General features: G+C 41.4%; 1 protein-coding gene across 1 annotated transcript; it reads right to left on the bottom strand.

The window, feature by feature from the left end:
• Window positions 1-1,618: 1,618 nt before the first annotated feature.
• On the bottom strand, window positions 1,619-13,541 carry LOC122138803 (trypsin-3-like; the record flags this gene model as incomplete). Its single annotated transcript, XM_042733424.1, has 6 exons — window positions 1,619-2,036; window positions 2,134-2,400; window positions 9,432-9,743; window positions 9,857-9,934; window positions 9,978-10,141; window positions 13,460-13,541. Coding segments are annotated over 6 exons (1,098 nt in total), but the record flags the coding sequence as incomplete, so codon positions are not given.
• Window positions 13,542-24,572: the final 11,031 nt, after the last annotated feature.

The raw sequence follows: 24,572 nt of genomic DNA, 5'->3' as shown, positions 1-24,572 counted from the left end.
TCATTCACAATGGCTTTCCCTGTGGGAACATTCTGTTCAGCGATTTATTTCCCATGAAACTCTATTCAGAGATCCATCAGATTACTCTGTTACAGCCAAACATGTTATCAGCCCTCCTCAAAAACATATGACCTGTATTGTTGGTCGGTTTAACCTTTATGCTTAATTGTTGTTATTGTTTTTAATTATGTAAGTAATGAATGATTCCCCAGATACAAAAAAGTTGTTCTTATCAAACTGAGCTTTTGGGATGCATTCATATCATACATGCATAAACTGCTGCGAATCATTGTGTGTAGTTCATGCGGCGATCATCTTACATGTGGTGTCATGTGCAGGCAGTGAAACCAACAGCTCCTGGAACTGATGCCACCTTCAGAGAAGAGTAATTGCTGACACACCCAGTCCTATTTGATGCGCAAACATCCATTGTTGCAAGAATGGTACAACGTCAAAGGCGGGAACCGACGAACATTCAAATAAATCTTTAATGACAAAATAAATACAAAACAGCGCGACAGCCCCTCACGGGCGACTGCCGCGCATAAACAAAACCCAAACACAAAATAAAACCCAGGCCTGGTCCTCTCTCGTCCTTCACTATCGTCGATCCTCTTTTGTATCCTCCCGATCTCCTCCGTGGGACTCGAGACCGGTGAGTGGAGCAGGTGTCGCTCATTTCCCAATCACTCCACCGGCCTCGCTCCGTTCCCACGGCTCTCGGCCCCGCCCCACTCGTCACATACCCCCATCGCCCCTCGCAGGCCGGGGGGTACACCCGAGACCGCGCTCTACCCCCCCCCCCTCCCTCCGGGGGGGACCGCTCACGGTGACCTGCGGGAACCTGGGGGTAAGGACAAACGAGGCAAGAGAAAAGGAGATATGAGGAGCGACGGGAGATGGAAGGATGAGGAGCGACGGGAGACGAGAGAGGGGTGCCAGAGCGGCGGCAGGATGGCAAAAAACTCCTCCGCCGCTGTGGGACGGCAGCAGGCTCCGGCAGCCGGCAGGAGTCCCCCGTTCCCTGCTCCTCCTCGGCGAATGGCGGCGAATGCGGCGACTCCTCCGCTCCCTCACGGACGGCAGCCGCCCCTCCACATCACGGGCGGCCGGCAGCGAGTTCGTCCGTCCCCGGCAACTCACTCCACCGCCACCGCCGTCCACGGCGCCAGACTGCTAGCGTCCGGCGACTTCGGCAGCGCAGACTCCCGGGTACGCAAACTAACAACAAACCAAAAAAAAGAAAAAAGAAAAATTAAGACAATTGAACCGGCGAACATTCAAATAAATCTTTAATGACAAAATAAAATACAAAACAGCGCGACAGCCCCTCACGGGCGACTGCCGCGCATAAACAAAAACCAAACACAAAATAAAACCCAGCCTGGTCCTTCACCCTCTTTTGTAGCGGCTCCTCCGTGGGACTCTTGGAGCAGCGTCGTCCCAATCACTTCCCGGCCCGTTCCCACGGCTGTCGGCACCCCACTCGTCACAGTCATTTTTTAATATGATGAAAACTCCATGATATAGGAAGTATTGTGAGTAAAAAAATTAAGACAATTACTAAATCAAGACAAAATTAACAACAAACCAAAAAAAAGAAAAAAGAAAAATTAAGACAATTACTATTCATGAATTGAGTTTTCTATAGTGTATAATTTCAGCTGTAATTCTGTAGTTATACAAAAGTGTTTAGTGTGCATAAATTATTTTATTAGGAAAATGTGTCAAATATAATATTCTATCACTGTCATTTCAACCACAGATGAACCACATAATAATTTAAGATGTGGTACAAATATTGAATATGAATGCAAGTATTGGAGAAAGCACACAGAAGTTTAGTCTTCCCTGCTGAAAAGACCGGCTGACTTAAGGCATTGTGAATATGGGTTGTATATTGTCTGGTCAATCCACCTGCGGAACCTGGACACAGCCGTATAAACCCCTGGAAACCTAGAATCTCCACAGCCATTTCCCCAAGAGACCAGGCCATAAACACGTCCATCACACACCAGCGGCCCTCCGGAGTCTCCCTGGAACAACAAAACGCCAACATCCTTACAGAGCATTTGAATCATGGGTAACAGAGAATGTCAGCTGGCCATTACCACTAGTGTTTTTCCACTTTACCTTACACGCATCTTTTCCTCCTGTGCTGGACCCAGCGCAGATCATGTTTGTTGTGATGTTTCCACTAAAGGAGTTACTGCTGTTGCACTTGGAGGTGGAGACAATGGGGAGTTTGACTGTACGCAGGGTGAGGGGCATCAAACCTCCGCTGTGGCTGATGGAGCCCCATCCAGACACCTGGCACACCCTGCCCGCCAGCAGCCCTGCGTTCTGTTTGGGGAGTGGGGCGAGGGACACGTACCTGTTCAGCTCTATGGGCGCACTAAGCTGAAAGAACCCACATCCAGAAACAGGCATACAGATCAGAGTCGATATAAAAGCACAGCTTACATCATATCGAACTCAGTAGTAACTTACATTGTATAACGAGTAAATAAAAGATTATTGGAGTACATTTAGAAAGAAAATACTATTTCAGTCTTTATACTTTGTTTAATACAATGTGTTACTTGCTGTTTCATTGTAAACAGTGTTTTAGTGACTAATTTCAGACAGAAACTGTAAATTTGAACAAATGTGTTGAATGAATGATTCAATGAGTAGGTCCTTCTTTTGAATAAGCACTTCAAAAGTGTGTTCTGTATAGTAGAAGTGTGCATTGTTGAATGCAATCCTGATGTAAAGTGCCCTCCACTGATATTAGCACCCTTGGTAAATATGAGCAAAGGTGGCTGTGAAAATAAATGTGTATTTTTTATTGTATCCTTCTGATCTTTCATTCAAAAAAAAAAAAAAACCAACAAAATTCTAACCTTTCATTGAAGTAAATCAATGGAAAGTGAGGGGGAAATCTCATGATGAAATAAATGTTTTCTCTAGTTCACATTGGCCACAATTACTGGGACCCAATTTTTCCAATGTCCTTTTTCCATGACAACAGCTCAGAGTTTCTCCTATAATGTCTGAAGAGTTTGGAGAACACCTGACAAGAGAACAGAGAACATTCCTTCATCTAGAATCTCTCCGGATCCTTCAGATTCACAGCTTGATGTTGATGCTTCTTCTCTTCAGTTCACCCCGCTCATTTTCTAAAGGGTTCAGGTCAGAGGACTGGGACAGCCATGGCAGAAGCTTCATTTTGTGCTCATTGACACATTTTTGTGTTTGTTTTGGATTATTGTTCTGATGGAAGATCCAACTACGGCCCATTATAAGATTTCTAACAGAGGCAGTCAGGTTTAGATTTTTTAGCTGTTGGTATTTGATAGAATCCATGATGCCATGCATCTGAACACTTGACGTCACTTCCTGTTTGTTGCTGTCGTATGCCTCTAGTTTGAGCTCCGTCACGTTATTCTCTATCTTCTATTTTTTATTGTTGAAATCTATTTTATACACCATCATTTTCGTTTCTATAACGTGTGAATATATCCTCTATCGTATTCTACAACAAAAACAATCAGAGCGCCTTGTTATCACTAGTTTTATTTTGATTTCCCGAGTCCGCTAGTAGCTTATAGCCCATTAGCATCACCAGTGTGGTTGTCGCTAAACCCGAGTGCATCGCTAATACTCTATTCACACACATTACAATTGCTTTACTCACTGTTACTTGCTTTAATGGCGGATGTTTGTCTACCTTTGAGTGCAGGTGACGACACGTTCGAGCTGCATTCGGTGCAGCTCGAGCTGGAGGCCGTGGAGAAGCAGATTCGGGTCCTGGAGCAGAGGCAGTCCCAGCTGAGAGAGCGGAGAGCCGCGCTGGAAACCTCCCGGGCTGACGCTCACAAGTCCAGGGTAAGTATACAGCGCGCTGCTAACAGTCCCACCACCTCCACCCCGTGTGTTTCTCTGCACAGGCCCGGTGCACCCAGGACGCGATCTGCCCAGATGTCCTTCACGCCGGCGCCGGGACACCACGGACCCTGGGTGCATCCGCCAGCGGAGGACGCGAGCCAGGCCCCGGGCGACGACTTCTCCCCCTCCGGTCTTCGAGATCTCCACACGGAACCGCTTCTCTCCCCTCCGCGAGACGGAACGCGACGCTGTGATCGTCGGAGACTCCATCGTCCGACACGTCCGTGCTACGTTAGCCGAAGGTAAAGTGCACACTCACTGTCTCCCTGGTGCTCGTGTTCTCGATGTTTCTGCGCAGATACCCGCGATCCTGAAGGCCGACGAGAGCCCCAGAGCGGTTGTGCTTCACGCCGGGGTTAACGACACCACGCAGCGGCAGACGGAGACGCTGAAGAGGGACTTCAGGAGCCTGATCGAGACGGTTCGCAGCACGACGCCCGAGGCGACGATCATCGTGTCAGGACCGCTGCCCACGTATCTACGAGGACACGAAAGGTTCAGTAGACTTTTGCTTTAAATGAATGGTTATTGTCATGGTGTAAAGAACAGAAACTGCTCTTTGTTAATAATTGGAATCTTTTCTGGGAGCGACCTAGGCTTTTTTGCGCTGATGGCCTGCACCCCAGCAGAGTCGGAGCAGGACTGCTGTCGGACAACATCTCCAGGACTCTACGCTCCATTTGACTAGTAAGCCAATTCTCAAATAACTGCTATGAATGGCTTTTGTTCTACCCACTTAAATAGAAGTACTTGCGCTGTCCAATCTATTAAGACTGTGTCTGTTCCCCGAATAGTGAGGTCAAAATTTAAATTTAATCTAGGATCTAGAAAAAATCTTATCGTGACTAAACCAGAAAAACGTAAAATAAATGAACAAAAACAATTTTTAAAGTTTGGGCTCATAAACATTAGATCACACACACCCAAAGCAGTTATTGTAAATGAAATGATCACAGATAATAGTTTTAATGTACTCTGCTTGATTGAAACCTGGCTAAAACCAAATTATTATATTGGTCTAAATGAGTCTACTCCATCAAACTACTGTTATAAACATGAGCCCCGTCAGACTGGTCGTGGGGGAGGTGTTGCAACCATATATAGTGATATTCTTAGTGTTACCCAGAAAACAGGATACAGGTTTAAATCATTTGAAATACTTATGCTTAATGTTACACTGTCAGATATGCAAAAGAAATCTATCGTATCCCTTTCTCTGGCTACTGTGTATAGACCACCAGGGCCATATACAGAATTCCTAAAAGAATTTGGAGATTTCCTCTCAGACCTGTTGGTTACCGCTGATAAAGTGCTAATTTTCGGAGATTTTAACATTCATATTGATAATACAAATGATGCATTAGGACTTGCGTTTACTAACTTATTAAACTGTTTTGGAGTAAAGCAAAATGTCACCGGGCCCACTCATCGTTTTAATCATACGCTAGACTTAATTATATCGCATGGAATCGATATTACTGACATAGATATCGTACCTCAAAGTGATGATGTTACTGACCATTTCCTTGTATCGTGCATTCTGCGTATTAATAATAACAACTATATAGCTTTGCGTTATCGTCCGGGCAGAACTATTGTTCCAGCCACCAAAGACAGATTCGCAAATAACCTGCCTGATTTATCTCAACTGCTCTGTGTACCCATAAATACACATGAACTAGACAAAATGACTGGCAATATGGGCACTATCTTCTCTAATACATTAGAAGCTGTTGCCCCCATCAAATTGAAAAAGGTTAGAGAAAAAACGTACTGTGCCATGGTACAACAGTAATACCCACGCTCTCAAGAAAGAAACTCGTAGTCTTGAGCGCAAATGGAGAAAAACTAACTTGGAAGTTTTTAGAATTGCGTGGAAAAACAGTATGTCCAGCTATAGACAGGCTCTAAAAACTGCCAGGGCCGAGCATATCCACAAACTCATAGAAAACAACCAAAAACAATCCAAGGTTTTTATTTAGCACAGTGGCTAGATTAACAAATAACCAGACGCCACCCGATCTAAATATTCCCTCACAGTTAAATAGTAATGACTTTATGAATTTCTTCACTGATAAAATAGATAACATCAGAAATACAATAACAAATGTAGATTCTACAGCGTCTAATACTTTAGGTTTATCTATCGCACCCAAACATAAACTGCAGTGCTTTACACATATAGGACAGGAAGGGATAAATAAACTTATCACTGCATCTAAACCAACAACATGTTTATTAGATCCTGTACCCATTAAATTACTGAAAGAGTTGTTACCCTGTAGCAGAAAAAAAACGCTTCTCAATGTTATTAACTCATCGTTATCTTTAGGTCACGTCCCAAAACCATTCAAGCTGGCGGTTATTAAGCCTCTTATTAAGAAACCACAACTAGATCCTTGTGAACTGGCAAAAATTACAGACCCATTTCAAATCTTCCATTTATGTCTACAATTTTAGAAAAAGTTGTGTCTGCTCAATTGTGCTCCTACCTGCAAAAAAAATTATCTCTATGAAGAATTTCAGTCGGGTTTCAGGCCCCATCATAGCACAGAAACTGCACTTGTTAAAATTACAAATGACTTGCTTCTTGCATCAGACCAAGGCTGCATCTCATTGCTAGTTTTACTTGATCTTAGTGCTGCTTTTGACACCATAGATCACGACATACTCATAGATAGATTACAAAACTATACAGGTATCCAAGGGCAGGCTTTAAGATGGTTTAGATCCTACCTGTCCGATCGCTACCACTTTGTTTATCTAAATGGGGAGTCATCTCATTTATCACCAGTAAAATATGGAGTGCCACAAGGATCTGTCCTAGGTCCTCTGCTATTTTCAATATACATGTTGCCCCTTGGTAATATCATTAGAAAATACGGGATTAGTTTCCACTGTTATGCTGATGATACTCAACTATATATCTCAACAAGACCAGGTGAAACTTCTAAATTATCTAAGCTAACAGAGTGTGTGAAAAATGTAAAAGATTGGATGACCAATAATTTTCTCCTATTAAATTCAGATAAGACAGAGATATTACTTATTGGACCAGAAAACATTACACAGAATCTCGTAGATTACAATTTGCAACTAGACGGATGTACTGTTACTTCCTCTACTGTAAAAAATCTGGGTGTTATATTAAACAGTAACTTGTCTTTTGAAAATCATATTTCCCATGTTACAAAAACAGCATTCTTCCATCTTAGAAACATTGCCAAGCTACGAAACATGTTACCTGTTCCTGATGCAGAAAAGCTAGTTCATGCATTCATGACCTCTAGACTGGACTATTGTAATGCACTGCTAGGTGGTTGTCCTGCATCCTCAATAAACAAGCTACAGGTAGTCCAAAATGCAGCGGCTAGAGTCCTTACCAGGTCAAGAAAATATGATCATATTACCCCAATACTACAGTCTCTGCACTGGCTACCTATTAAGTTCCGTATCAGTTACAAAATATTATTACTTACTTATAAGGCCCTTAATGGCTTAGCTCCTGCGTACCTAACTAGTCTTCTACCACGCTACAACCCATCACGCTCCCTAAGGTCACAAAACGCTGGACTTTTGATAGTACCTAGGATAGCAAAGTCCACTAAAGGAGGTAGAGCTTTTTCGCATTTGGCTCCCAAACTCTGGAATAGCCTTCCTGATAATGTTCGGGGCTCAGACACACTCTCTCTGTTTAAATCTAGATTAAAAAACACACCTCTTTGGCCAAGCATTCAAATAATGCATCTCATAATTTTGGACTGTAGTTATATCTGATCAAATGTGCATTATTATTCTTTAGCTTGGGTTAAACGAATTAAATTTTACTTGGCTGGAACAGCAGCTACGCTAATTATGTCTCTATTTGTTTCTCTGCTTTGCCACGGGATTTACATCCCGTGGTAACTAGGATTTACACAAGCTCCAGTCTGGATCCAGAACACCTGAGAAGAGATGATGCCAGCCCCTCAGAGGACCTCAGATGATGCTAACCCAGAGACAACATACAGAACTACCACATTTTGCTATAAGTTTGATTGCATAATTGCTGTTAATAGTGTTAATCGTCTGTTTGTTTACGTCTTTTTATTGATTTTTCTGAACATTTCTGCTATATGCACATGAAATGACAGCCACCACTGATAAGCTATTACTAAATATTGTAGAAACTTAATTTTCTGTAAAGTTGCTTTGCAATGATTTGTATCGTAAAAAGCGCTATACAAATAAACTTGAATTGAATTGAATTGAATTGAACAAGATGTCCAGGACCTCCGGCACAAAAGACCCACAACATTAAAGATCCAGCAGTATATTTAACCGTGGGCATGGGGTTATTTTATCCCTGTTTGCACCAAACCCATCTGGTGGTAAAAAGCTCTATTTTTAGTTTCATCTGACTATAAAATCCAGTGCCATTTGAAGTTCCAGTCATGTCTGACAACTGAATATGCTGGAGTTTGTTTTTGGATGAGATTTTCTTGAAACTCTCCCGAACAACTTGTGGTGATGTAGGGGCTGTTTAATATTTTTTAGGCTTTCTGACCCCAAGACTCATCTAATCTCTGCAATTCTCCAGCTGTGATACTTGGAGAGGCTTTGGCCTCCTCCTCACCGTGCATTAGGGTGATATAGATCGTGGAAATGGGGATTTTCAATGCTTTATCCCTTTTCTTACAACCACTTTCTATTTTGTGAAGCTCTACAATCTTGTTGTACACATCAGAATCATATTCCTTGGTTTTACACCTTGTGATGGAGGATAAAATCCTGTGGAACAGGAAGTCATGGCTGGACAATTTCATGCTCCTAGTCACCCTGGTGTGTTAAAAATGTAATAGGAATAGAATTCAGAGATATTTTAGTCTTAGGAATTTCTAGGGGTGCCAATAATTGTGGCCAACAAGCATTGGAGAAAACATTTATTTCATCATGAGATTTTCAGTCAGAGACATCCAGTAATTTGTCTTGAACGAATCAGTGATTTTGAACAAATCAGTTGAATGAATGATTAAATTATTCAAGACCCAGGCTGCATCCAAAATCGCATACTTCCCTATTATACAGTAGCTGAAAAACTGTATGCGAGCTGTATGTCCAAATTCATCAGTAAGTGGAATCTACCCAGATGACAACACACCTTAATATCATATAGAATGTAATTTTAATGATCATGAAAAAGTAACTAATTTTTCAAAAGAAGTACCTATTTAGAAAGTATGTGATTTCAGACACAGCCTCAGCTAAATGTTATATAATTTAAATAATTGACTCTGATTGGTTGATCAAAAGGTTCAGAAAAGTCTGTAATGTAAATTCCTACTGGATGATCAGGATGTAAGGTTTTGAAAATATTTTAATGTATTTTTTTATTTTTTATTTTAACGTTTTTAGCTATGTTGTTTCTTTATATTAGATTGTCACAACTGAAGCCATGAATGCCATGATAAGTGACCAGATTGAAGCAGTACTTTCTTATTCACTCACTAGATGTGCCATACCTGTATGAGCAAAATATCTGCATTATTTGTGCTCCTGTTGTACTGAGGGTGCAGGTTAAGCAACAGAGGCTTGGAGTACTGCTCTGTCCCCTCATAAGCACCTAAAGTATAGTCTCCAGCCACCACCATCATCTGATCCATCTTAAAAACAAAGAAGAATACAGTAAAGACCCTCTGAAAAAAATGGGATGATATTCTAACACATACGTAAGCAACAGTGAAGAAACAGATAGTTATGCTTGATATCTGATTTCTTGTTATACACAGTGACTCTTTTGTAGAGGACATGAGTTGAATAACAGTATTTCTTCGCTGTTATAGCAGCCTCATCCGTGCCAAGCTGCAGATAAGCCAGCATTCATTAAGTCCCACATGGTGATGAAGGGTCAAGGTTAGTGTGCGTCCTTAGTGTCTGTCTGCTTTACTCTGGCTTTCGACTCACCCACAGACTTGGCCATCAAGTCTCCTGCCATACTGTACATCCTGTAAGTCTCATTAACAATCTGTTAGGCAGAGAATTTATTTAAAGAAAAGGTGAAAAATCGCACACCCAATATTGCAGTGGGCAGCTGTAAGCACCCAGGACTTATGGACAAGAGATCCGCCACAGAAGTGCTGACCGTTTGAGCTCTGTAATGATACAATGTATTTGATTGAATTTGGCGAGGGGGTATATCCGCCAACAATGCGCCCCTGAACAAAGTCCAGACCTGAAAAACATTATAAAAAACATTAAAAACATCTCAGAACTCAAGGTGACAGTGAAAGGACAATGATACATAGCCTGATATTCAATAAAGGCTTCTTATTGGTTACAAAGGAGTTTGTTAATGGTAGTATGCAGCAGTGGTTACTGATTTATGATATTTATGAACATTAAGAATGTTCACGATAAAGAAAAGGAAAAAAAAAGTATAAAATTCTAGTCGTGTACTCTAATGATTAATGAGTTTAAATGTAATGACTCTAATAATGTTATTGGTATTACTAATAAGTAAAAACTATGAACATATTTCCTTAATATATGTGACTGATACATTAAATTTCCCTAATTACAAAAAAGTTTTTAAATATAGTTAAGATTTAAATATGACTGTACATCAAATTTTCCCTAATTTAAAAAATGTTTTAAATATATTTACATATGTACCTTCAGATATCATGAGGCTCATGATTATATATATATATATATATTCTCCACCATAGCCAGTCCCAAGCCCAGTTGAGAAAGAAAGAGGGTTGGGAATAGGGTTAACAACCTCACCCAGCAAAAACCTTTTTGCTACGGAACCCCAGCAAAGAAAAAAACTTCACCCGGCATAGGGAGGTGTGCAACTGGACTAATGAAGGATGAGGGTCAAAGCCGAAAGGACGTCCTCAGCCTGGTAGCTGACCTCCTGACGCCAAAACGCCACGTGCGAGTTGGAAACTGGAATGTACGAACATTGCACCAAGCCGGCAGGTTAGCACAGACCGTAAGCAAGTTAAACAGATACAATCTGAGCCTACTTGGAATCACGGAGGCAAGATGGATAAAAATGGGGAAACAAAAGCTGAGCAGTGGGGAAGTGATCATCTGGTCAGGTAGACAGGACGATGTTCACCAAGAAGGAGTGGCCTTACTCATCAACAAGAAGTACACCAATACTTTGCTGGAGTGGAACCCCATTAACGAACGCCTGTTGCTGAACTCAAAGTACGCAAAGGACCAGATCTACAGCACATTACAGACAGCACCTCCAACTGGGAGACCTCAATACAAAGGTTGGCAGCAAAAACACAGGCAGAGAGAAGGTTATGGGTCAGCATGGAGTTGGAGATTGCACTGACAACGGGAAAAGGCTCATTGACTTCTGTGAACAGAACGATCTAGTCATCGGTGAAACACCCTTTAGCATAAAACCATTCACAAGCTAACTTGGACTTGTACAGGAGATGCCACAGATCCTTCAGTGCATCCTACAGGACATTTGGGAGAAAGAGACAGGTAGGACCTGCAAACAGCCAAAACCTGGATGTTTTAGGCAATATTAAAATCCTGGCCGGGACGTGTCCCGTATGAACGGCGCATATGGTCACCCTAGAGACAGGGGATCTTGAGGACTGCAAAAATTGGTGAGGCATTACCCTACTCTCTCTCACCAGCAAGATCTTCAGCCGTATCATACTGCAGCGCATCATAGCAGTGGTGGATTACATCCTTCGGCAAGAACAGGCTTGCTTCAGGAAAGGACGGTCATGCATTGACCGCATCTTCATTCTACACCAGATCCTAGAACAGTCCCATGAATGGAACAGGCCATTATACCTCATGCTCATCGTTTTTTAAACATCACTCTGGAAGAGTCTACAACATTATGGCATTCAGAAGAAACTGGTCAACGTTATCCAGTCACTATACGAGAGCTTTGAGTGTTGTGTCATCCACAACAGTGAGCTGACAGAACCTTTTCCGGTGGAAACCGGAGTGAGGAAAGGCTGCATCCTGTCTCCAATCCTATTCTCCCTGGCCATTGACTGGCTGTTGCGTAGTGTCACCCAAGGAAAACATCAAGACATCCAGTGGAGCCTGATCTTGCTTCTGGAGGACTTGGATTACACCGACGACCTTGGTCTGCTAGCTCACAAGCATCAGGACATTCAGCAGAAGATAGAAAAACTCAGCAAAATAGCCAGTACCATCGGGCTAAAGGTCAACAGCAAGAAGACATGAGGAAAAATGCCACGGTTAATACTCCTGGCAACATAGATGGAACACCCTTGGGGGACATGCAGGAGTTTGTCTACCTGGGCAGTAAAATGACAGCAGATGGTGACTGCGATGTTGAAGTGAATGCCAGAATCAGTAAGGCAAACCAGGCATTCGCCATGCTCAAATCAGTCTGGAGATCCACAAACCTGAGCTCTCACAACAAAATCAGGATCTATAAGAGCAATGTCTTGAGTGTTCTTCTCTACAGCTCAGAATACTGGAAGATGACAGTAGCCATCGAGCGAAAGCCGGAGGTCTTTCAGAACAAGTGCCTAAGACGGATTCTCAGAGTCTTCTGGCCGAACAACATCTTCAATGACGACATCAGGGACAAGACTGGAGCGAAGTCAGTGCAAGAGTCAGTCCAGTCATGCGGTGGAGGTGGCTTGGTAATGTCTGCTGCATTCCAGCCAACTCACTACTCAGAATAGCCCTGCAATGGACACCACAAGGAAAAAGAAACCACGGGTGAACGAAAGAAACATGGCGAAGAACAGTTGAGAAAGAGCTGAAAAGAAGAGGGCTTACTCTACAGACGGCCCCCAGGATAGCAATAGACAGAACGAAGTGGAGGACCCTTGCTGTTGCGTCGTGCACCAGATGGCACTATATATATATATATATATATATATATATATATATATATATATATATATATATATACACACACACACACACACACACCAATTGTTTCTGTGATTTGTGGGGACTTTCCATAGACTCCTATTACTTTTATATTGACCAAACAATATTTTTTATCCACTAAACCAAAACCAAACCCTACACCTATCCCTTACAGAAAACCTGTTTGCATTGTTACACTTTCAGATAAACATCATTTACTATTTTTAATATTTTTTGTCCATCATGGGGACTGCAGGTCTGTCCCCACAATGTCAAAGATTTTAGGTTTTACTACCCTTGTGGGGACATTTGGTGGACACACACACACACAAACATACACACACATATATATATATATATATATATAGTATATATATATATATATATATATATATATATATATATATAAATATATATGCTCCCTGTATTAAAATTACATTTAATTAATGCATTTAGAACATGCTCATCATCACAAAGTTCTATTCATTTCAGGGCAAAGATATGCATCATGACATTCATCCATATACTAAGTAAAAGTAAACACTTAATATGCTTAAACACTGTAAAATGCAATACATTGCTTTGTTGCAAAGATAAGGCTGTAGGCAAAAAAACAAGTAGTTCAGCTCCTGATATTATTCAGTGTACTTACAGTTGGCTGGGATGAGTTTCAACAGCACCAGAAACAGCAGCATGACCATGGCTAACGTGAGCGTGAAAAGCAGTACTGAAGGTCAGCTGGGCTATATCTACCAAACCCCTCCACATAGGGTGATGAAATCACATCAACACTGTTCTTCAGGTTTCCATAGTTCTGATTTCAGTATTCAAGGGGTGCAAATGAATCAAACAGTGTTTTGATTTCACTGAACAAGTTGGGCTTTCAGTAGGGTTGTCCTCCCTGACCTTCTCATAACACATAATGTGTTCTCGCTGGATCACTTCAAAGCATGGACATGTATTAAGACAAGTTAAAACATGTCTGGTAAGCCTCCCCAAATCTGCATGTGAAATTAGTCAGTTCCTTGTTAAATGCTAATGTGCTGCTTTTTAATATGAAACCAATCCTGAAGGCCTCGAATAATAATTTTGTAAAGATCTGTTAATACCAAGCATGATCATTTTAAAGACAACTATTACAATAACTATATTAGTGCTTTTCACAATAACTGGCGACAATGTTCTTTTTATTATTTATCATCTGCCACTTTAAATCCTGTTCTTTAAAGTCAGGTGGATTCTGACTGGCCATCGTATTTTATTATTTATCAGCTGGAAAAATATTACTTTGAGTTGTTTGTTAGCATTATAGCTTTTGTTGGGGTGTACATACAGAATTCTGTCCCCTTTCCTCAAGCCTGATCCAAAACATGATATGGTGATATTATGTTCTAACAAATCAAAAGAGCTTTTCTTAACAAGTTAGTGCTATGCTAAGCTAGCAGGCTAAGCTCTAGTCCACTTTGAGTGTAACTAAATGAGCCAATGCACATTGGCATGTGATGATTGCATCCAGCTGCCGCTGATCATGGCGCGAGTTTAATTAGGCAGCAGGTGCAACGCATACCAGCTTTTCGCTTTGGAGCTGAGTGATCACATTGTTTTACTCCTGACTACTCTGCTAAGAGAAGAAGACTGATCAAGCTCTTGGTGTTGGTGGTATGGTGCTTCAGCGGGGGTGGTTTCCCATGTTGAGTGGGTTGCACACATCAGGCTGCACTACCCCCTGTTTTTGTTGCAGGTGGCCATCTCCCCTGTGCGGTTAAACACGCTAAAAGAGCTTTTTCCATAAAAGGGCATTCACAGGTGTGTCTTTGTAAAGACGACTTTGCGCCTTGCTTGTATCAACTGTGCATTTCTGGATGCGGTCATTACCTGGTGTCGGGTGATGGTCACGATTGATGCTTCACGTGTCTGGGCATCAAGCACGCTCATGGATGAGTCATGTTCTAATTGCAGGAAGATGACCATCTTGGAGTTGCGGGCCAAGCTCTGTTACCTCAAAAGCGGCGGAGTTCCGTTGCCTCTGCCTTGATCTAGTTCTGGTCATGGTGGCAGTCAGGTGGGGGTTACTTCAGGCAGTAGCATGGGCGGTCTGAGGATAACAGTGTTGGAAAACCCTCCAGGGAACCAACCCTTGGGGGACCATCACTCCTCTTGCACTCCACAACCAGTAACATGTTGGGCCCTCTACAATACAAGCAGTATCTTTTAGCACTCCTCCCGATGAGTGGATGTCGATCGCTGCATAGGAGGGTGAGCCAGAGCTTTCTGTAGAGGAAGATTTGGCTGCGCTGCTGCCCTCCGTGACTCACAATTCGTCAGTCATGACGTGACTTATAGTGACCGACTGTAAGGGAACATCTCGGTAACATATGTAACCCTCGTTCTCTGAAGTAGGGAACGGAAATGTTACGTCCCATCACCACGGCTGCTGTACCACTGCTGGGTGGCCGGGTCACCAGCTCGGCTCCTCAGCGAAAACCTGGTATGCATTGCACCTGCTGCCTACTTATACTCGCGCCGTGATCAGAGGCAGCTGGATGCAGTCATTGCATACCAATGTGCATTGGCTCGTTTAGTTACACTCAAAGTGGACTAGTCTCTCTAAGCGAGATCCCAATTTGTCAGTCACCGACGTGACGTCTCTATTCCCTCCTTCAGGGAACGAGGGTTACATACATAATCGAGATGTTTTGTGGTTCCTCTTTCACTGTTGGAGAGGGGGAGGAGGACCTCAACATGGCCGCCACTCCAGAGTCTCCAGCCATCATGGCCGCCATGCCAGAGGCTTCAGCTGTCTTGGACGCCACTCCAGTGTTTCCAGCTGTCATGTATGTTGCACCTGAAGCTACCATGGCATTCCTTAGCCATTTGATTTCCAATTTGGTGGACCCACCACTGATGTCGGTACAGGTGGCCGGCATTCCCCGCCCGGCATCCTCTGTGCTTTCAAGCCTGGACACCTCTGCGCTCTCAAGGCCTGGTGATACTCCCTCCTCCTTCTGCTGTGCTGCCTGTGATGGCGGTCGCCATATTATGTGCATGGGCCATAAAAAAGCTCTCCAGCACCTGAGTCTGCACCAGAGCCCTCTCCAGTCCATGAGTCTGCTCCAGATCCCACTCAAAGTACCAGAGCTCAGTCTTGTGTTGTTTGCCAGTCAGTGAACCTTTTGCCTATCCTGTTTCGACCTGCTGAGGGCACCTTTGAGCTCCTGTCTCGGCATGGAGGCCATCTCTAAAACCCTCTGTCTGCCCTGTCACAGCCTCAAAGACCGTCCCTAAATCCTTTGCCAGTCTTGTCATTTCCACAGAAGCCATTGTTTAACCTTTCAATGCTGTCTGTTACAGTTCCGCCTGCCCTGCCATGGTGGCTTACTGCTCCTCTGTGGTGGGACTTCAACTCCATCTGTTCTACTATGGGTATGTATAGCTCCACCAGTCCTGCCATGGTAGCTTCCAACTCTGCCTGCACCACCGTGGAGGTCTCCATCCCCCATCTGGTGTGCTGTTGTGGAGGTCTTCTGCTCCCGAAGTGGGGATCTCTGTTCCTGTCTGCTTCATTGTGAAGATCTTGGGTCCAGTTTGTCCTGCCAGCTTATTCTAGCCACTGATCAGCCAATTTAGCCCTTGTCTCCAGCTTCTGCCTGGTCTTCAGCTTCACACTGACTACCTGATCCATCTGCTCCGTCCTTGTCTCAAGCCCCCGACCAGGCCCGCTTAATCCGCCAGCTCTGCCTGTGACTTTTGTTTTGTGTTTTCTTGTTTTGGAGAATCTAGAAGCCGCTCCTTAGGACGGGGGCTATGTCACAATTCCTGCCTTTGTTTTCTGTGTCTGTGTCTTAGACTCTTAGTTTGTAGTACTGTGTCTTCCTTGTTTTTGTTCACCTCATGTTTCTCTGCTGCCTGTTCCCTTGTTTGTTGCCAAGGACACTCATGGACCACACCCATCTGCTTGTTAGCTCCCTTGGTTACTCATTAATTCAGCTCTGTATATACAGCCCAAGTTTTTCTCTTGTGCTTTATTTTGTCAGTTTGTCTTATGACCTGTAAGCTGTTGTGTTTTCCTTGCCTGTGTTCATTTGTCCATTTTCGCATTCTCTGTTGTTTTCCCATTAAATATGCTGCACCTAGATCCTCACCTCTCCTCATCCTTGCCTGTTTGTGACATTTAGCATCTATAGGGGTTAGAAAAAATCATGATAACACCTGGGAAATAGGCATTTTTTTATATATATTAAGACATTTTACCACCATTTCCCTTTAAAACAGCTTCCAACCTGAAGGCCTTTGATACAGATACTTTTGAATAGTCTCCAGTTGAATGTTGTCTCTCAGAACATCTCCCAGTTACCACGGGATGAAGATTATGAGATGCATTATTTGAATGCTTGACTAAAGAGATGTGTCTTTAATCTAGTTTTAAACAGAGAGTATGTGTCTGACCCCCGAATGTTATCAGGTATCAGGGAGGCTATTCCAGAGTTTGGGAGCCAAATGCGAAAAAACTCTACCTCCTTTTTGGGAGTTGCTATCCTAGATACTAGCAAAAGTCCAGAGTTTTGCGACCTTAGGTAGCGTGATGGATTGTAGCGTGGTAGAAGACTAGTTAGGGACCACAGGAGCTAACCAATAAGGGCCTTATAGGTAAGTAATAATATTTTGTAACTGATACAGAACTTAATAGGTAGCCAGTGCAGAGACTGTAAAATTAGGGTTAATATGATCATATTTTCTTTACCTGGTAAGGACTCTGGCAGCTGCATTTTGGACTTCTGTAGCTTGTTTTAATGAGGATGGCAGGACAACCACCTAGCAGTGCATTACAGTCCAGTCTAGAGGTCATGAATGCATGAACTAGCTTACTTACTACCTACAGTAAATTTGATAATATCATGTCAGGTCATTTGTCTGATCAGGGCATATGTTAAAAGTTCATCTTTGGTGCTCCAACTGTCCAGGTTTTATGATTATGACACCCATCTTTTAGGGATTTTAGCACTGGTGTTCTGTGATTAGATTTAGCAGTTGAAGCTTTTTCACGGATGCTGGCTTTGGTGAAGTTCTCTGTGGTCAGTTTTTGTGGAAAACGGGCCTTTAAAGTGGGATATTGGGATTAGCTGTTACTTTGCTACAGTAGTTCTGTGGACACAATCCTTCTCGGTGTTCAATTCCCTATCATTAACTTTCAGTCTTTTAACCACATTTCCTCTTCTCTTATATAAGTCTTGCCATGCTTTGCGTACAGCGTCATAATCGTAAAAACTGTTGTTCCTAAAAATACCAGTTAAAATAACAGTGGGGGGCTGTTTAAGTTTACAGATGCTCCTGAAGCCTGCACAAATAATACATTAACCCTCATAATTTTGTCCAACACCTGTATCTTTTATATTTATCCTGATTTGAAAATTAATCAAGTTTGTAGATTCATTCATTAATAATTTATTTACTGCTGACTTTTAAGTTCCAGTCGAGAGGTGTGGTTACATTTACTGTTGTACTGTGAATTTTCCAGTCATTTAAATAGGAATCCATACGATCAGGAACTTTGCATAAGAAAGAAACATTTCCCTAAACAGATTTCACTAAGTGATGCGCATCAAAAATCTAAACCATGGTCTCTCCTTCATACATCCAAAACACATCTAAACAAGCGACTTATGTGTGAGACAAAAATTTACCTTTTTCATCCACAAACGTTCACTAATGTGATTGCACCTTATATGTAAACCCTTGTCCTCTCTGTAGGCAACTGCCAAACATTTTCTCCAACTTCGATTTTATATAGGACTGGAGTTACACACATTTGCCTTCCCCTTGTCCCCCACAAGGGTATTTTGTACATTTTTTTGAAATACACACAATATTTCTGTAATTGCCCACGTCAAGGGAAGGATAATCACACAACATTTCTCTGGCTGGACTCCTGAACAGAGTACGAGTTACATACAATAAAGGCAATGGTAGCACCAATATAAGAATTTCATTTTTCATATCTCATTTGATTTTCAAACAATGAGAGGAGAGAAATTGACTTTGTTTTCTTAAACAAATCTCACGAGGTTCTATGAGAATAAAGATTCATTACAATCCAAGATGGGACTTCAGATAAATGGCAAACCTCATCCTTCTAGTGCAGCTCTCCCCAGAGGATATAGACGTGCATTTATACAGTCAAGCAGTTACTAAGGAAAAAGAACTTGTTCGCCGCCTGCGTTGGTTACCACCACGCATATTGCCCTTTCCACCCAATTTCACTTGTCACCCGTTTTCATATTCTTAAACAAACCATTTTGTTTGTACAAATGAAAAGAGTCGATAGGTATTTGATTCTCCTTGGGAGAGCAGCTCACGTTGTTGGTGAATCAAACAGCAAAGGTCTTAGACTTGTAGATTCAAAAAAGAGGAGTTGCGATCACCAGATCTCAGAGCTTTTGGGTCAGCCCAAGTCCTGGCGTGTTATTGTTTTTGTTCCCTGCGAATAGTTAGTGTACAAAAAACAAGACAATTAACACCTAAGGGACAGAATGGGTTGACACTATAAAAGCAAAGACAATATCACAGCCAAGTTACTGGTGGGTTGAAGTAAGTGGAATTTAGCTGCTCAGGATTAAGCTTTCGGTGCTCAGGGTAAGTTTTTATTGCCGTCCATTTATGTTTTGGGTAGAAAAAGTTATATATTACTGTTATCTATATTAAAAATAAATAATAATAATATTTTTGAAGTCTTTTATGCGGTAAGAGGTTTCTTACGATTCCCAAGGCTGTATTTATCTGATCAAAGATAACGTAAAAAACAATAATATTGTAAAATATTATTTCAATTGAAAATATCTGCTTTACATATTGAATATATTTTAACATGCTGTAATTTATTCGCTGTGATGCAAAGCTGAATTTTCAGCCATCATTACTCCAGTCTCTTCGTTCAGTGTCCTACATGATCTTTCAGAAATCATTCTAATATGTTGATTTGTGCTCAAAAGAAAAAATGTTTTTGCAGCTGTTGAAAAAACTCGCACTGCTTCATATTTTTGTGCAAACCTTACTTTCTCTGTGTTGTTATTTGTTTTTTTTTCTTTTTTACATTACATTTTTCAGGATTCTTTGATGACACATTTATTTGATTATAGATAAGTTATATATTATTATATATATATATATATATATATATATATAAGTTATATATATATATATGTACTATAACAATCGACGGTTGTTGGAAACTCACTGATGACATTCACCAATTATTTGACCAATGACCACGTATTATGTAAAATGTGATGTTTTTTTCGTTTACCACAGCTGGTATATTGTTTTCTTGGACTCTAAAACTATCCTCTGTGTTTAGGAAGACCCCTCAACACATGAAGAAATGCCTTGGAAACACCTTGCTCCTCATTCTCTCTTCGCTTCACGTGATAAAGCACTGCATAAACCTGAGTAACTTGCAGCGGGTGCCATCTAAAAATAATGTCAGATGTACCGAAGAAGTTGCTTTCTGTGCATACATTATTAAATGGCTTTGGTGATGCACAAGCGGCTTGTGTTTTATGTTATCTTGCACATATGAAGTCTTGCTTTATCATTCACAGACTCACTGCAGCAGAGAATCATTGGAGGACCAGGAGCGTGAAGCCCTACTCACTCCATAAAGTACAGGCCTCTATCCAGTACAACAACTTCCCCATTACTGCGGAGGAACGCTCATACAACCGGCAGTGGGCTCGTTTACTTTGCCGCCACCACTGCTGGAGACCACCAGAGTATTTCAGTCAGAATTCACCTTTATTGACAAGGAACTGAACACAGGAAGCATGTACTACGTATTGAGGGTAGGCGCAGAGCTTTCACCTCTGACTGTACTGATGTGATAATGTTGAATAATGTAGAATTTTAACTCCTAGATATTCTATTCCAGATCAACACCAAACTGGTATATGGCGCCGTAATCTAAAGTGCCTTTGTTATGATGTTAAATTGCGAAGATCTTAAGAAGTTTTTGTTAAATATAGGCATAATGTCCCTGGACTAGTCATCACAAATTTCGATGATGCGCCATTGGAAAAAGGAAGTTGCTATAACGCAGACCTACAATGTCCAATCTGCCCCAAACTTACACATGTTCTATATAACTCCTGACCTGAAAAAGATTGAACATGCACCCGATATGCAGTTGAGTCATAGCACCGACCTATTGCCAACAGGAAGTGGACTAATTTTACACTGCGATGAACTACTCCTAGAAATTTTAAGACATCAACTTTTTTTTTTGAGTCCAGGTCTTAGTCTAAAGCTTTGCGATAGTGAATTGTGAAGATCTTGTGGTTTTCGTTAAAGCGTGTGTGTTCGTGGCGGCCTGAACAATACGATGAGTTCGCCAAGAAAAAAGGAAGTTGCTATTAACTCGTGACATTCAAGGTCCAATCTGCCCCAAACTTCACATGTTTGGATAAGACCTGGACCTGAACAGATCTACCATGCCCAATATTCAGATCATTATTCATTAGCGCTCACCTGCTGGCAAAAGGAAGTGTCATGTTTTTAACGCTACTAACACACTCTACTCCCTATAAATTTAATACATCAACATTTATTTCGGGCAATCTAATCGAAAGGCCCTTGAGATGGTAAATTGTTAGGAGCTTGAGTGTTTTCGTTTAAAGGGCGTGTCCATGGCGCCGTTTTAAAGGTGATGATCTCTTTCTCGCCATGGGAAATAAAAGTTGTTGTACGCAGTCAATAAAATCTCTGATCTTCCTTAAACTTCATAATGTTTGATAAAGATTCCTGGCCTGAACACACAGCCGAAGGCCAATATCCATTGGTTGTGGCAAAATGGCTCGACAGCGCCCACCTATACACTTTCAAACGGATGTTGCGTATCAAGCTACGTTTCAAGTACATGTAAACACACCAATAGCTACAAAAAAGTCTCTTGGTATGAAATCCCAATCCGAACAGAAGTGAGTTATTTTTGAATTTTCTCTGCAAAATGTGTGTCATTTTTTGCCATTTCTCAAGGGTTGTACTTTAACGAACTCCCTCCTAGAGATTTATTCAGATCAACACCCAAGTTGGTCTGTGTAATGTTAAGGCTTTGCCGCCTTGCGATCGTAAATTGCGAAGATCTTGAGTTTTGTTAAAGGGCGTGTCCATGTGCGACCTGACAAATTTCGATGTTTTCGCCATGCTGAAGGAAATGATGAAACAGCAAGTTGCTAGAACCTCAGAACATACAATGTCCAATCTGCCCCAACTTAACATGTTTGATAAGACTTGCATACCCTGAACAGATCTGACATTCCCATTTTTCAGTTATAGTCATAGCGCCACCTGCTGGCAACAGGAAGTGTCGGTTTTTTACGCTGTGTAACGAACTACTCCAAGAAATTTAATGACATCACATTTTATTTTGGTCAGTCTAATCTAAAGGCCTTTGCAATGTAAAATGTGGGGGATTTGAGTTTTTTGTTTAAGGGCGTTGTCCCATAGCCGTGGTGACAAAAAACTTTGAGTGTCTCGCCATAGCGACGAGAAAGTTGGTGTTTGTAGGCATAAAATGTTCGAGCTTCCCCAAATTTTCACATGTTCGATAAGAGTCCTGGCCTGAACACCATCTGAAGGCCAATATTCCATTATTATGATAGCGCCACCAGCTGGCAACAGAAAGACTGGCACATATAAATTACTTTGAACATATTCCACTTATATTTACAACTTTAAATGCATATTTCTTCGCCTGTTCGCGCCTTTTTTACTAAAGCCGCTCGCTGGCGGTGAGTCCCGGGTGCGAGGGCCCGTTCATCAGCGCTGCTTGCAGCTTTAATTATTTCTATAATTGCACCTTTGTCACAAGTCTGAGTATTACTTTATTCTTGTAAAATGCGACTTAATTTCTTGTAATTGCACATTTATATCTCAAACCTGAAACTTAAAATTCTTGCAAAAAAGTATAGTTAAATCTCAGTTACCCCAACAATTAACACTGGTTAATTGATTAACTTAAAGGCTTGTATGGATAACCTTAATAAAACAAAACAAAAAGCCAACCCAAACTAAATAAAATAAAATACATGATTTAAATAAAAGGCAGTGGCAACTTTTGTGACTTTCTTTTAATTGTAACGATTTCTTGTAACTTGCAAACATTTCTTAAAGATGCATGTTTTATATCTTGTAATAGCGACTTCACAACTGGACTATACTGTGACTGACAGTCATGGATTACTTCTAAAATTTGACTTCATATCATACACCAATTTTTTTTATATTATTTCTCAAATTGCAACTTTAGGTCACAATTGTGAGTATTTCTCTATAGCTTTATAACTGGCTTAATTTATCATAATTTCGAAGTTTTAAACTACTAGAAGAAACACTTCCCGCTATGCTTGTAACATTGATCCTTTATGATCTCCTAAGGCACATGTGTACTTCTCTCCTACACTGGATCAGCAAACAGACATGCTCAGACTGTGAAGAAACATTAATTGACGGAGATTTATTCAATCAGATGTGATGTGACCCACCCACAGGAGTATAGGTGAAATTCAGGTACAGTATCAACAACAAAAAAAGCCTCTTCTCACAATGAATTTCTTACTAATCAGGCCTTATTCAGATGTTCTTGTGTTTCTGTTTCAGATAATAAATGGCTACTTATGTAAACTTTTTTTGCCCCAGATGCTTTGCCACAAATGCCTAAAAATGTGGTAGTTGTGATAGACCGAAGTGGCTCCATGGAGGGAGAGAAGATGAAACAGGCGAGTCAGATGAACATCTTCTTTCCTATACTATCCTCCTAGTTTGTACATTTCAGTTATCTGCGATTATCTGTTGGCAGACTCGAGAAGCCTCTGATTCCTATATTAGTGAACTGCAGTGAAGATGATTATTTGGGCTGGTCACGTTTGATGACATTATAGAGTTGTGGAGACCATTTCTTAGCAAAGCTACACCACGAGAATGTGACAGAAGCGAAAGGATTTTGTCAAGGGATATTAAAGCGAGACACAGTAAGTATGAACGGGAAATAAAGGACCCTAAACCCTGCACAAGGTCAAACTCATAGCCTAGCTGTAAGTACTCTGACATCTTGATGACATGTTTCTCAAGTAACGAGAGTACATGAAGTCTTTATTCTTGCAGTAAAGTTACTGATTCTGTTATTAAAACAATCGTCTTATTTTTTCCATTAGTGACTGGATATAAACAAGGGCCTTTTAGTCTGCGGTAGGACATGCTTACCCTCAGAAAAAGTCACTCTTTCCCCGACCAGTTTCCAGATTCATTCTACGTCACTGATGGGCGACCCAGTTCCTGCGGGGTGTATGGCTTTGCAGAAAACAAAAACTGTTTACATTGTTTTTTTTTTTTGTTTTTTTTTATCATTTAATGTTTGTCTTCATTGAGCATTATGCTTTAGAATTCACCTTTGCCCCCCAAAAGAAATTTATATGATACTTGTGTGATGCAAAATTTCTTTACAATCTCATGTTTTAGTAACTTTTTTAAACGGTTTAAGAAGGGGGGGGGGGGGGGGGCAATTTATGAATTGCCTTTTTCATTTTAAGAACGTTATCCCTTATAGGGGATCATGATACTACAGGTCCATGGCAATAAAAACTTCTGCTTTTATAAATCCATTCCAAACCTTCATTTATTACCGATTTAACAATCTGCAATGACTAATGTGTGTTTAAGGCCAGCTAGATCTATCCAAAATCCCAAGAAAATGTCCAGAAGTGCTATTAATGGAAGGC

Source organism: Cyprinus carpio, chromosome B11 (assembly GCF_018340385.1).
Source record: "Cyprinus carpio isolate SPL01 chromosome B11, ASM1834038v1, whole genome shotgun sequence".
NCBI lineage: Eukaryota > Metazoa > Chordata > Actinopteri > Cypriniformes > Cyprinidae > Cyprinus > Cyprinus carpio.
The sequence above is the reverse complement of the archived record's forward strand: the minus strand, read 5'-3'. Positions and strand labels throughout refer to the sequence as shown.